The sequence below is a fragment of the Pinus tabuliformis genome, chromosome X, assembly GCF_031772625.1.
Source record: "Pinus tabuliformis cultivar Carrire ecotype Pingquan chromosome X, CPIR1, whole genome shotgun sequence".
Classification (NCBI taxonomy): domain Eukaryota; kingdom Viridiplantae; phylum Streptophyta; class Pinopsida; order Pinales; family Pinaceae; genus Pinus; species Pinus tabuliformis.
In genome coordinates, this window is record NC_142308.1 from 156385613 (window position 1) to 156400711 (window position 15099).

General features: G+C 41.0%; 1 protein-coding gene across 2 annotated transcripts in view; it reads right to left on the reverse strand.

The window, feature by feature from the left end:
* Window positions 1–15099, reverse strand: part of LOC149138927 (GPI transamidase component Gpi16 subunit family protein) — a 117055-nt gene that overhangs the window by 51241 nt on the left and 50715 nt on the right. For both annotated transcript variants that reach the window (XM_089446215.1, XM_089446214.1), the window contains exons 3-4: window positions 14688–14834; window positions 14298–14478 (exon numbers count right to left, since the gene is read on the reverse strand). In XM_089446215.1, the coding sequence (XP_089302341.1) occupies window positions 14298–14478; window positions 14688–14834 (328 nt within the window). The remainder of the gene's footprint in view (window positions 1–14297; window positions 14479–14687; window positions 14835–15099) is intronic.

A 15099-nucleotide genomic window follows, 5' to 3' on the forward strand; every position in this document is an offset into this window, starting at 1 on the left:
AGCCGAAGTTCACTGGGTTTGACCGAGTTGAATTGAGGAAGAATTTTGCCTTGTTGACAAGCATTGACTTTCTGGTTAGGATTTCTGTTTCTGCTATTTGACTGATCATATTTTCACTGTAATTGGGCAAGTGAATATTATACATTGTACTCTCTCTCTGCTGAACTTTTGAAGAATTATAGGAAGAATTGATCAAGGGTTTCCCCACATTGGGGTTTGTCCCTAGCTGGTGCCATACCCTGTGTCCTCTTGTCTTGACTAGTCTTCTATTGTTATTGTTTATGTTATATCTGCATTTTACTATCATGATGATGTGATTGCTAAACTGGATATTGATATTGGGCTAATAAAGAAATTGAAGTAAAATTTCTATAAGCACAGAACGTACCATTGTTATCCTAAAATTAGAATGGTATGAGAGCTGAGGTGAAGACAAAGCCCAAGCAAGAGTGAGAAGAACAATGGCTAAAAGGAGCAATCACTGATCAAAGACAAGAATCAATGGCCTCCACATCCTACTTCAAGTCTGATGATAAGCTTCATGATAAGTCGGATTATCATGCATGGAAGATGTCTCTTGATTTCACATTAGAAGAGCAAGATGTTATCGATTATGTGTAGGGAAAGATTTCAAAACCTCCTTCTAAATTTCTAATGCACCAGCTGCTACTAAGGCCAAGTACAAGAAGGGTGAAGTCAAAGCCAAGAAGATCATCAAGGATTCTATTCATAAGCATTTAGTTGCTTACATTTCCGATTTGAACACATCAAAGGAGATATATGACAGGTTGGTTGGCATGTTCAAATCTAGCAATGCAAATCAAATTCTTTTCCTCAAGAACAAGTTGAAGGATATAAAGAAAGGAAGAAATGAAGATATTCAATCCTACTTCATGAGGATTACTGAGATCAAAAATGATCTTCTTTCGATTGGAGAAGCTATTGCTGATAGGGAGCTTACCCTCATTGCCCTTGGAGGACTCCCTCGTGAATGGCACGTGTTCAACACTACTATTCTTAACAATGACAGGATTCCAGGTTTTGAAGAATTGCTGACTAGATTCTCTCAAGAAGAAACAAGGATGATGGAACTAGATATGCCTTCAAATAAGAATGATCCTCAAATTTTCCGGATAAATCACATAGAGAACAAAGGGTTGATGCATTTCGAACCTAGATCTAGGTTCATCATTAGGATTTTCTCCGATAAATCTGAGCATTATAACATGAATCACAAAAGCATAAAATCTGAGGAATGATCCTAGTGCATTCTCCGCTCATGCTAAAAACAAGAACAATGCAGGTTCAAAGAAGCAATGTCAAGGAAGGATGAGTTTCAAAAATGGAAGGAAGGGAAGATGCTTCATTTGCAACAAGTTTGGTCACTATGCTAGGGAGTGTCCTAATAGAAGGGATACACCTCATGATGATGACAACCACAACAACAACAATTTCAGGGACAACAACAATCAAAGGAATGGCAGATTCAACAACCAAGGAAAAAGGAATGCTCTCGCTCCTCATCAAGGAAATGGTCGCCCTCCCAAGAGATCAAGAAACACCAGGTATGATGAATCTAATGTTGTTGATAACAAGCAAAAATAATTCTATCTTATATTTTCCCTTTCTACTGCATCTCCTCCGGACACTTTGGGAAATTGGTTGATTGATAGTGGTGCCTCAAGGCACTTCACCGGGTACAAGGAAGCTCTTTTAACTCTGATTGAAAGGGATACAAATTTAGAAATTATTCTTGGAGACAATGCCACCTATCCCGTGAAGGGAGTTGGGGATGTTACTCTTCAATTGAATCAGGGTAATACCATTCATCTACAAGAAATACTATATGTACCCGATCTAAAGAAGAACCTGGTATCTATCTCGGTGATGGAGGAAAAAGGATTCAAGGTGGCATTCATCAATGGAAAGGTACGTGTGTGGAATAAAAATTTCAAAAATGCATTTACACTTGGCTTCAGGGTTGATAGCCTATATCAAGTTGGAGGAAGCCCATTGGGACTCTTGCGACAAATCACTTCAATCCGAATTATGGCACCAGAGGTTTGCTCATCTACATTATAAGGCTCTACCCGATGTGAGGAAGATGGTGACAAGTATGCCCGAATTTAAAGTAGAACATGAAGGTGTTTGTCAAGGGCGTGCCGAAGGAAAGCATACAAGGGGACCATTCCCCTCAAGTGATAGCAACACTGTTGATTTGGGGTAGCATTGGATGTGCTCTAAGCCTCAAATTTTGCAGGGAGGCTTAGGCACGTGCATTCCAAAGAACCCTGAAAGCGTTTTGGGAAATTCCACACAAAAGTGATTTTATTAAAATAATTAATACTTTTAATGGGGTTCCTAAGTCTAAACTTAGGAAAATTAAAATATTAATGGGTATTAATCTAATCAAGGGTGAAACTTCTAGAAAAAGAAACAAATCAAGCCAAAAAGATCTGAGCCCTTGATTATGATTTAATCTAGGTCGTTGGTTGCCCAACAAAAAGATATAAGAAGGGGCTCAAGGGTCATTTGGAAAACAAACCGAGAGATTAAGAAAATCGATTTTCTGAAGTGAGAAGTTCTAAGGAGGAAAATCGATTAAGGAGATTGCTTGCAGCAAAGGGGCGGGGATAACAGCTTCCAGAGAGAGAGATTCTCAGCCAAAGAATCATCAGCAGAGAGAGGCAGTGTGTGATCCAGTAGCCTTGACGCAGGGCCAGAAGGGCCATGCAGAAGCAGCGTAGAGGGTCAATTTCAGCAGCCGGAAGCCGAGGTGTGAGACTGGGAGGCTGAGATCAGTGTCTCTGGGCTACTAATTGATTCCCCAGTTGGGTGACATTGTGTCTGAAAGGGTTGACACTGGGGCAGCGTAGAGGAACGCAGAGATAGTGCAATGCCTTTCAGGGGCACCTCATCCAACAACAGGAACAGACGAGACTTTTTCTCAGTGATTGTGTGAGGTAAACTCACAAAGCTTCTGCTAGTATTTCTCTCTGTAACTGAATAACCCTATGAGGTATTCAGTGATATATTTAGAATTTGCTACAGCTTAATAATAATAAACCCTCAAAGTTGCTGCACCGGTTTTCCCGCATTGGGTTTTTCCGGGGACTATTGTCCAAAAATAATTGTGTCCTATGTGTTTCTATTTTCCTTGCTCAGTTTCTATGTTTCAGAATCATATTTAATTTGGTGTAGATTAATTCAGTAATTTACTTCAATGTTTCAAGAAGAAATCTGAAATAAGCTTGTAATGTAATTTACAATCTAGGTGAAGTAGATTCAGTTGGTTGCAGTAGGATTCCTGAGATTGTTAGATCTAGGAATTTTCACATGGTATCAGAGTTGTTGATGTGAAACAAGGAAGAGCAGATCTAGCACTGAAGCAAGGGCCAACTTGCTGCAACAAGCAGTAGTTCGAATCCCTTGAGGGATTGCGCAGTTCTAGCCAGGAGGGCTATATTTTTGTGGGTGTCTCTCTCTAAGTGAGCCGACAGAGAGGTAAGACTACCAGATCGAAAACTTGCCAAGGCAGAGGGAGCTACGTAGAACCACGCAAAGCTAGAGGGACGCATTTTTCTGCAAGCTGAGTGCTGGGCAGAAAAGCTGTCAAAAGGAAGATGCAGATCCGCTAAAGAAGTACCTGTGATGTCAAAGGCCAAGAGGATGATCCTAGATGGAGTCAAGGATCATGTGGTGTGCCATGATGCTAGCAAAGGAACTACTAAGGAGATGTGGGATGCCTTGGCCACATTGTATCAGGGATCTTCCGAGCAGCAAAAGATGTACTTAGAACAGAAGTTAAGGTCTACGCAGATACTGAAGGGAGAACGTGTGGATCCATTCCTCACGAAACTGAAGGAGACCCGTGATAAGTTGTCGGCTTCGGGCACACACCTCAGGATTCGGAGTTAGTGAGACTGACTCTAAATTCCGTCTCGGATTAATGGCAAGTCTTTGTCCAAAGTATCCTAGGCAGAGCAACATTGCCAAATTGGGACGAGATGCGAGCAGCTTTGAGACAAGAAGAGCTGAGGAGAGACCTGCTCAAGGTCAAACTTTATGGGCGCTGCACCAGCAATGGTTGAAGCCCAAAGTAGAGAAGGAGCATAACGCAGCCCTTACATCGAAGGGGCAACAGGGGCAACAGAGACGAAAAAAGGACGTCTCTAAGATGAAGTGCCTCAGATGTGGCGAGATGGGCCACTATGCATCCCAGTGTCCTTTGAAGAAAAAGGACAAGGATGAGAAGCATGATCCTAAGGTTGCAACCGCAAAAATCGAACAGGAGGAGGAGTTCGCCATGACAGCCAAGATACCTCCAGGAGGGAGGTGGGTTGATATAGAACTGTAGTTCGATAGAGTTGCGGATGGGCAGGATCCTTGAGGAGCCCACCTCTTGGATCATCACCTTGCTACGGGAGTCCATGATCAGTAGTAGTGGGATGGAGGAGTTTTCAGTTGGTGCCATGGAGTTTTGATTGAACAGATGCAGTGGTTAGTAGCGCCAGAATGTGACCAGCACAAAGCAGAGAGGCAGCAGTGTGAGGAGGCATAGTGCAGAGTTTGAGTAATGCACTGGCTTCAGAAGAGAGCGTGGAACTAGCAGCAGTTAGGATTTCAGCACCGAGGTGTATCCACTAGATACTTGTTCAGTTTTGGGTGTTTTCAGTTGCTTCTCTCAGCGACTGAGTCGCAGTACGGATGCAGTGTTAGCAGTGGCAGTGCTAGCAGCATAGCAGATGCAGCATTTGAGAGGGAGTTGCAGTACAGATGTAACATTGGCAGTGGCAATGTCAAAGGCAGCAGTACAGTAGCAGTAGCAATGCAATGGTTGGTGGACAGCATGTTAGACATCAGCAGCGCAGAGGACGATACTTTAGAGTCAGAGCAGTATGCAGTAGCAATGTATTGCAAGAGCACATTCCTCGCTAAGAGGAAGTGTTGAGTTGGGGTAGCATCGGATGTGCTCTAAGCCTCAAATTTTGCAAGGAGGCTTAGGCACATGCATTCCAAAGAACCCGGAAAGTGTTTTGGGAAATTCCACCAAGAAGTGATTTTATTAAAATAATTAATATTTTTAATGGGGTTCCTAAGTCTAAACTTAGGAAAATTAAAATATTAATGGGTATTAATCTAATCAAGCGTGAAACTTCTAGAAAAAGACATGGATCAAGCCAAAACGATCTGAGCCTTTGATTATGATTTAATCTAGGTTGTTGATTGCCCAACAATTAGATATAAGAAGGGGCTTGAGGGTCATTTGGAAAACAGATCGAGAGATTGAGAAAATCGATTTTCTGAAATGAGAAGTTCTCAGAAGAAAAATCGATTGAGGAGATTTCTTGCCGCAGAGGGGCAAGGATACAAGCTTCCGAAGAGAAAGAGATTCTCAGCCGGAGAATATCAGTAGAGAGAGGCAATGAGTGATCCAGTAGCCTTGACGCAAGGCTAGAAGGGCCACGCAGAAGCAGCACAGAGGGAGAGAGAGAAAGTTGAAAGTCAGAGCAGAGGGTTAGCTTCAGCAGTCAGAAGCCGAGGTGTGAGACCGAGAGGCTAAGAGCAGTGACTCTGGGCTACTGATCAATTCCCCATTGGGTGACGTTGTGCCTAAAAGGGTTGACGCTAGGACAACGCAAAGGCGGCGCAATGCCTACCAGGGGCACCTCATCCAGCAGCCGGAATAATCGCGACTTTTTCTTAGTGATTGTGTGAGGCTAACTCACAAAGCTTCTGCCAGTATTTCTCTCTGTAACTGAATAACCCTGTGAGGTATTCAGTGATGTATTCAGAATTTGCTACTACTTAATAATAATAAACCCTCAGAGCTGTTGCACCGGTTTTCCCGCATTGGGTTTTTCCGGGGACTATTGTCAAAAAATAATTGTCCTATGTGTTTCTATTTTCCTTGCTCAGTTTCTATGTTTCAGAATCATATTTAATTTGGTGTAGGTTGCTTCAGTAATTTACTTCAATGTTTCAAGAAGAAATATGAAATAAGCTTGTAATGTAATTTACAATCTAGGTGAAGTAGATTCAGTTGGTTGCAGTAGGATTCCTGAGATTGTTAGATCTAGGAATTTTCACAAAGACTACTGACATATTGCAATTGATTCATTTTGATCTATTTGGTGCAATGCTCGTGAACTCATTGGGAGGATATTATATTATGCCATCTTTATGGATGACATCTCTAGCAAGCCTTGGATATATTTCTTGAAGAATAAGGATGAAGTATTCTCATGGTTCTGTTCTTTCAAAGTTTTGGTCGAAAATCAAACCGGGAAGAAGATCAAAAGATTGAGGACCGATAATGGAACCGAATATGAATCAAATGAGTTCAAAGATTATTGTAGAGAAGTTGGCATTAAGAGGGAGACTACTACCGCATATACCCCTGAGCAAAATGGTGTTGCTGAAAGGAAGAACCATTCTATCGTAGAAGCCACTCATGCCATGCTTCATGATCAAATCCTTTCAAAGTTCTTATGGGTTGAAGCTGCAAACATTGTCGTGTATGTTCAAAATAGATGCCCTCACCAAGCGTTGGACTCCAAAACTCCCGAAGAAGTTTTCACATGTAAGAAACCTGATGTTTCTCACTTTAGAATTTTTGGTAGTCCGGTATATTTTCATGTGCCGAAAGAAAAGAGAAGCAAATTGGATGCTTCTGAGAAGAAAGGAACATTTGTGGGCTACAATGAAACTTCTAAGGCATCTAGAATCTATGTGTCTGGTCAAAGAGAAGTGGAGATAAGTCATGATGTCACCTTCGATGAGGATGTTGCCCTTGGGAAGATTAGTAACCTTCCTCTTCCATGGAAGGACAAAGAAGCCCATTCAGGAAAGCAAAGAGAACCGCGGGATGCGCCGATGCCCAACGCTAAAGGACCAATGGATCCCATTGATCCAACCCCTCATGAGCCCTCCTCCTCGAAAAGGAGACCCTCGTGGCTTAGGGAGACTCTCGAAGATGCCGAGAGACATGTTGCACCTAGGGGGACATTTCATGAAAGCAAGAAGTCGAATAGGTACCAAGGGTACTTAATTGCAATGAGCACCATTGTTCAATATGAGCCTTGCACATTTGAAGAAGCTGCCAAACACCAAGTTTGGAAGGATGCAATGAACGAAGAGTATGAGTCGATTATGAAGAATGATGTCTGGGATGTGGTTCCTAGACCCAAGGACAAATCCGTTGTCACCTCGAAATGGCTCTACAAGATCAAGCATGGAGTTGATGGAAGTGCTGAAAAGTTCAAGGCCAGATTTGTTGCTCGAGGCTTCTCTCAAAAGGAAGGTGTAAATTATGATGAGATATTTGCACCAGTTGCCCGCTACACCACCATCCGTTCGATTATACCCCTTGTCGCCTCGCAAGGATGGAATCTACATCAGATGGATGTCAAGACTGCCTTCTTGCATGGTTCACTTAAGGAGGAAGTCTATGTAGAACAACTTGAGGGGTTCGAAGTTCAATATCGTCAAACACATGTATGCAGGTTGAAGAAAGCCCTCTATGGGTTGAAGCAAGCACCCTAGGCTTGGTATGAGAGGATCGATAGTTATCTAATGAAGTTGGGATTTACGAGAAGTGAAGTTGATCCAAACCTTTACTTTAAGGTTGAGAATGATAGACCTCTCATCTTGGTACTCTACGTGAATGATCTTTTTCTAACAAGTGCAAACCCTGTTATTCATCAATGTAAGAGGGAATTGGCTTCCGAATTCGAGATGAAGGACCTAGGATTGATGCATTACTTCCTAGGGTTGGAGATCTAGCAAAAGCCAGGTGAGATTTTCCTTTCTCAAGGAAAATATATTGTGAAGATACTTGAAAGATTTGGGATGGTGGACTGCAAGTCCGTGACTACTCCGATGGAACTTAACTTCAAGAAGTTATGCGGAAGTGTTGTTGGGCCCGATTTGGGAAATCCTTCTGAGTATCGTCAACTCGTGGGGGCCTTGATGTTCTTGGTGAACTCCTGTCCGGACATATGTTTTGCAGTGAATACATTGAGCCAGTTTATGGTCGAGCCTCATCACATACATTGGATTGCTGCCAAGAATCTCTTGAGATATCTTCGGGGCACAATCACTTATGGACTGAGATACACTGCCAAGAATGTGAGGCTCCATGGTTACTCTGATGTAGACTGGGCTGGTAGTGTGGTGGATCGTAAAAGCACATCTGGATGTTGCTTCTCTCTAGGTTCTGCTTCAATATCATGGATGAGCAGGAAGCAAAAATCGGTTGCCTTTAACACCGTTGAGGCTGAATACATTGCTGCTAGTTTGGCCTCTTGTGACGTTGTTTGGTTGAGGAAGCTCTTTAGTGAGTTGTTTGGACATATGTTGGATACCACCGTGATCTTCTGCAACAACCAGAGTGGGATTCGTCTTTCTGAGAATCCCGTGTTTCATGACCGCTCCAAGCATATTGATATCAAGTACCACTTTATCCAGGATATGGTACAATGAGGAGCAATAAGGCTCCAACACATTGGGACTCATGATCAGGTCGCTAATAATCTTACGAAGCCCCTAGGGAAGGTCAAATTCTTAACCTTCAGTGAACGACTTGGAGTCGTGGAGAGGCCCTCTTATGAGGATCACGTATGAGATGGATGTTGAGCTCTGGGAGCTCTAGGGGGTTTGGGGTACTTCTTGGAGCGATGAGCAACCATAGGGTGTGTGGTTCACCTTCCCCTAATGGTGCACGATGTACAGGGTGAGTGGTTCACCTTCCCTTGTGATACCCCATGTTGAGATATGCATAGGATGAGTGGTTCACCTTCTCCTATGCCATATGAGCAGGATGAGTGGTTCACCTTCTCCTGTCAACACATCCTACCCATGCAGTCCAGGACTCATGGGACGTACCTCTCATATGGCCAATGACTAGGGAAACGAGGATAGGGACCATAGTACTACCGATGGACGCATCGTGTACTACCGTACTCCATATGCTAGGATGTTGATATTGATCTGGGATCAATGGAAACTGCTTTCGGGTCAGTTAAGAGTGGTGTGACACAGTCTCTATTATTGGAGACTGACTTCAGGTCAGTGGAGAATGGTATGATACATTCTCGATCATTTCTTCTTTCTTCATGGTTCAACATAGCAGAGACAGGGATGGTACAAATTGTCAGACAGTTTGGCAAGTGAAGTTCCCCCCAATTGAGAGGGAGCGTTAAATTTGGCAACTAGGGCCAAACTTCACATTGCATAGCTCATATGAGGCAGCGCATATTTTTATTGGATTCCTCTCTCCGAGAGGTGTAGGATTGATCTAAAGATCATCCCATTCTGACATGTACAAATGGAATTATGAATTTATTTTGATTATGGACAAATTGTCAAGGTCGGCAAGCAAACTCATGTAGGGTCAGAAGCCCAATAGTGACATCTATTCATCCTCAATGTTTGCATATAAATACATGGTGCCTCCTCCTCATTTGGACACTTCATTCTCTCTCCTTCATTTGATTGGGTACGAAATTTAGAGGCTACTCTCCACACGTGCGAAGAAAGGGAAGGGTTTTCTGTTCCAATCATTGACCAGAGTTCACCGAAATTGCAAACGTTGTTTTTTACTTGCGTTGACCAAGCATTGACCTGTTTTGAGTGCGGTTTTGGGTGGAGGATTTCTGTTTGAGCAGGTCGCAGTTAATCCGAGGCAGTTTGACCTTTGTTTGACCAGCGTTGATTGTGTTAGGGCTGGCTGATGTGTTGACTTTTGTTAAACAGGTTTGACTGGACTTTTTCGAAATATTTTTGGGCTGATTAGACTTGTTGTTGGAAGCCAAAGTTGACTGGGTTTGACTGAGTTTAATTGAGGAAGAACTTTGCCCGGTTGACCAACATTGACTTTCTGGGTAGGGCTTTCTGTTTCTGCTATTTGACTGATCAGATTTTCACTGTAATTGGGCAAGTGAATATTATACATTGTACTCACTCTCTCTGCTGAACTTTTGAAGAATACATTTTACTATCATGATGATGTGATTACTAAACTGGATATTGATATTGGGCTAATAAAGAAATTGAAGTAAAATTGCTCTAAGCATAGAACATACCATTGTTATCCTAAAATTAACAAGGACAGTCTCATTATTCTTCTTGATTATATTCAGCACCATTCGTCTCATGGCCTCAAGATCCCACTCAGCCAATTACGGATGTGTTCCACCACCACCTATCGAAGAGTATATGTCAATTGCACCATCTCCAATATATCAATTCAAAAGAACACTTTGTATTCAAATATTCCACATACTGTCATATCCGACAAAAGTTTCACTAATTGTTTCAAAAATCAGGCTCCTTGCTACTTTCTTTCTCTATCCATGTTAGATATGCCTAGCTTATGTATTTGTGATGCAATCACCCATAGATGGGAGACATGGGAGCTTTTGCAATACCACTCCAGGTTTAGCACCACTAGGTTCATTACCACCTTTTGCCAACCTAACTTGGCAAAAGGAGGCCCTACACGCGAGGCACTTTCCAACCAAGGAGGTGAACAATGTCAAATTTGTGACACAATGCACCTCCTCCTACCAAGCTAACAAATATCTCACATTTATGATGTCACGGAGCCACAATGCTCCTTTTGTGGTGTTGCTTCCTAGGCCAAATCTTGCAGTCAAGCTTCCATCACAGATTCTTTTCCTGACCCACTAATGTTAGTAGAGTTTTAATGGCCCGCTCTAAAGCTCCTCCCAAGTTCACCCAACCAAACCCCCTTAGTGTCAAGCACTATCCAAAGGACATTATCAAGATTTGTGTTTATCTCGTTCACAGTGATATATAACAATACAAATACCTCTACGCCCTCCTCTACATCTTCTTCCATTTCTAGCACTAGTGTTCATCCCTTCCTAGGGATTTTCATTTCAATTCAATTCAGTGTTTACCATACTCTTACCTTTCCATTATTGTCATTTGTATCCCCTTATTATTCCAACATTTTGGCTTTTAGGATTAATTGTGATAATCCCATAGTCTAAGTCTAATGTTCACAGATTGTATTATGTAGTCACATTGACCTATTTCTTGTTCGTTTTTTACATTAATAAAATTATCTTCCTTCATTATTGCCATTGCCAAATTGATTTGTTCTCATATATCCTTTGGCAGGTCACCCTTGATTCTCACCCTCACAACATCCACCAAAACAAACTTATCCACCTCCCAAATATGTGTACCATGAATTGCTAGTATGATAAGGAGGAATGTAAAGCTACAAACAAGTACCTCCACTTTGCTCTCACTCGTGACCTATCCTCATTCTCATTTCGATGCAGAGATTACCAATATCTCCCATGACATACAAAAGGATATTTTCTTGCTTCAATAAGGTATGACCTTCTTTTACCACTCCACACCTCCCCTAAAACCTTTTAGTATGCTCTTCTCCTTAAGAAAGCCCTAACCCCCTGATATTGATGACTAATCATGGATCTCTCATCCAACCTCCCTCCATGACATTGGCTCTATCCTTGGTTTCATTTCCTTTCCACTCTAGGAGATATTAAAAGAGCCATTTGGACTTTACGCACTAGAAAAGCAATGAATGGAGAAGGGTTTCAAGCTATATTTCTCAGATATGGTACTAATTTTCATAGACTTCATATTGCTACTCTCTTCAATGATGTAGTTCACTCAAGATTTTCACCTTCAGGGTCACAGGCTAGAGCATATCATCCAACTTATTTTTAAATTGGATGATAGTTCTAATACAAATAATTACAGGAATATTATGATTGTATATACTTGTGCCAAGCTTTATGCTATGATTTTGAGCATGGAGATTTCTAAGCAATTAGAGAGAAATAAATTTAAACCCAAAGGCCAAGAAATGTTAAGAAGACACTACCAGATAGTTGATAACATCTTTACACTCTCTATACTATTATTGAAGAAGCTCAACAGTAATCCTCAAAACACTTTTGTTGTCTTTTGGAGCTTTGGAAGGCCTTTGAATCTGTGTTAAGACACCGTGTCTTACAGATTGTCAAATGCTAGACTCTATGAACTTCTCATTGTTGTTATAAGGAGGCTGAATGAGACTATTATATGTTGAATTCATGTGACTCAAAAGGATTTTCTAACTTTCTCAAGAGTACCATTGGATTTAAGAAAAGATGCCCCCTCTCCCCAACCTTATTTAGGATCTACATTGATGAGCTAAAGGAGTACAATGGTGAGAACAAACATATGGATGATGGTTCCCACTTGAAAAACATCTTGATCACATTAGTCCTATTAGCAAATAATGTGGTCCTCTTGGCGTGCTCCCCAAAGGGACTCCCCATAATTTCTCGAGGAGATTGTGATATGCTCCTTGATAAAGTCTGTTGGTCAGTGTCCTTCTATCCAATCTATACAAACTTGGTAACACTTCTATCTTTATGGCCTGATTCTCGGTTGTGATTCTTATCTGGTTGTCTTCAGTGAGGAGAAAACATATTTAAGTGCTCCTTTTGTAGGTGTAACAGTGACCTAGTTTTTATTGATGACATCATTCTTGAACCATCTTACCTTACTACTAGGTTGTCAGATCCAGGTGATGGATGCTATGGACATCCTTGTGGCAAATTCTTTGTTTCCCAAGACTATGTCAACAAAGGTATCTGCTCAAAGGACATGGCAGCTAGGGATTCCCTGTCCTTTCCTCTCTCTGTGCATAGATACTAACTTTGTTTGTCTTACATACTGTCTTTTAGAATCTAAACTGGTTAAGGATAACTAAATTCCACTGTGGTTTATACCTCCACAGCCCAAGAGCTAAACAGGACATGAAGCATCAGAAATAATGTCCACAAAGGTAAGGTTGATTTTGTTTCAAACATTCAAGGCACTTTTGTACCCTCCTTGAATAGCACCTAACTAACTTAGTAGGAAGAATTATGATGGACTAAGGTTTGCATTTCATCAGCTTCCTGCAGTTTATTAGCTGCACAGATCAGGGAGTGCCCCAGACATACATCCACAAAAGACAAAGGCACATGCTGCATCCTACTTGAATGGTACCCATCTCTTTTTTCCATGAGATGATATTTTGCAAGCCAAATAGCTGCCTTGTGTGCCAAAGGAATATGAATGATTATTCTCACCATCCTGCTTACGTTCAAATTCCCATCTTTCTGTGTTCCTTTCTTTACTACAAATTTGACATGCACTCAGAAAATGCACAAATGAATATTGGTCCAGGACTCTAACTCGTAACAATATTTGTGACTTTCTCCACTGCACAGTAAAGTTTCCTTATATATATAAAAGATGTTCTGTGCTGTTGATTCCACATTCTAGTAAACTTTGACTCAATTGATAATGAGAAGACTACCCATGCAATTGTGCTGTGGTTCTTTTGTTGCACTCTGCCTGGTGGCCATGTTTTCATGGCCATATTCTGCAGTGGAGCTTTTTTCCAGACTCAAATGGCCATGTTTACCCCAAATTATATATGGCTAGTATTTTATGTTCTCTTAATTTCATTCCAGCTAGGCCTAATGCCTCAGTTCAGAGCCCAGTCACATTCAATAATCATAGGCTGGGATAAATTTACCCTGTTTTGGCAAATTTTATGACCCCTGTAAAGTGTTCTGTTCTTTTCTTTTTTGTGTATAATTCTTGAGATACATTGATATACCATATTTTCCAGCACACCGTAAAATAATATCAATGGATAAATCAGAATCTCAAATATTAACTAAAGTACTTCTATTATAGTGGAATATAGCCAAATAAGGCTTCTATTTTCAAACAATAATATTACCTAGCCTAAGTAATCTAGACAGCGGTGTGCCAGGCCACTCACGAAGGTTCAATTCCCGCAATCCCCCCCCCCAAGAGGGATAAATAAAGCAGTTGGGGCATGTTGCAAGTCCTAGGTAGTTCTCACAGAAGAGTTCCCTGCCACTACAGCTTAGCCAAAGGAAAGTTCTTGTGTTAGTAATCTGCCCTTCAAGAGCTGTTTTGCACGTGAAAACAGAACACTTGCGACACCTGACATATTCAGGCCAATTGTAATGTTTATGAAATTTAAAGGAACTTTTCTATTTGACCCCATGCTGCATCACATATTTTTCTACCTTGCATGCAAATGGACATGGACTTGAACATTAACAGGACATATATGCGTGACCAACTGCTTGCATGACAAGTTCTGTGCAATAAAAACCCAAAAAGTATGAAACTTTTCAAATGGCTCCAAAATACAGTAACCAAGAGCAGGATCTCGCATCAAAGAATATAGAAATCACTGCCAATAGGTAACATCATACCTTTACTTTTCAGATACCGTTCTTCCTCACCAATGCGTCTACGAAGAACATTGAGCAACGATCCAAAGTATAAGGCCAATACAGTGCATGTCAAGGTAATTACATTATAAGGCATACTAAAATCAGGTGTCGCCAATGGGACTAGTAATACTTCTGTATAAAGCTGAACTGTACTTTTACTCTGCACAAATCATAACACAATGAGATTACAAGGATAGAAAATAAATTGCTGAAACAGATTGCCTTGTATTCATGCTGATTCATGACATCCTCATATACAATTTCAAAATATGAACATCAGTTGTATTCTGAGAAGCTTGTTTTCCTTGTGATCTTAGCCTTCATCCTTTTTACTAAACTTCAACAATTACAAAGTGAAGAAATACATACCAGAAAACCGAGCAACAAGGGTGATGTAAAAGATTCTTCTTTTGGATAATATCTATTTGCTTGAAAACCAGGAAAACTGACATGAGCAGACGGCAAGTCAAAACCTTGATTAGCATCTGGAGGATACTCATCAATTCGTAGGAAGCCCTGCAATATCAACCCACATTTTCAATAAATTGATAGTAGACTTAGCTTAAAAAAACATGAAATTTGTTCCCCTATAAGTAGAAGAAAAATGGAATGCAATGGTATAAGGTTGTTAGAGCAAATTCACCCATTCATTAAATATGAACTTTCAGATATTAAGTGAATAGAAACTCTCTATCAGAGGGAACTGAGAAAGGGTGTGACAGATAAGAAACATAAGATGAGGTAACTTTATTGATGTCCAACAAATGACCAATCTATGTAC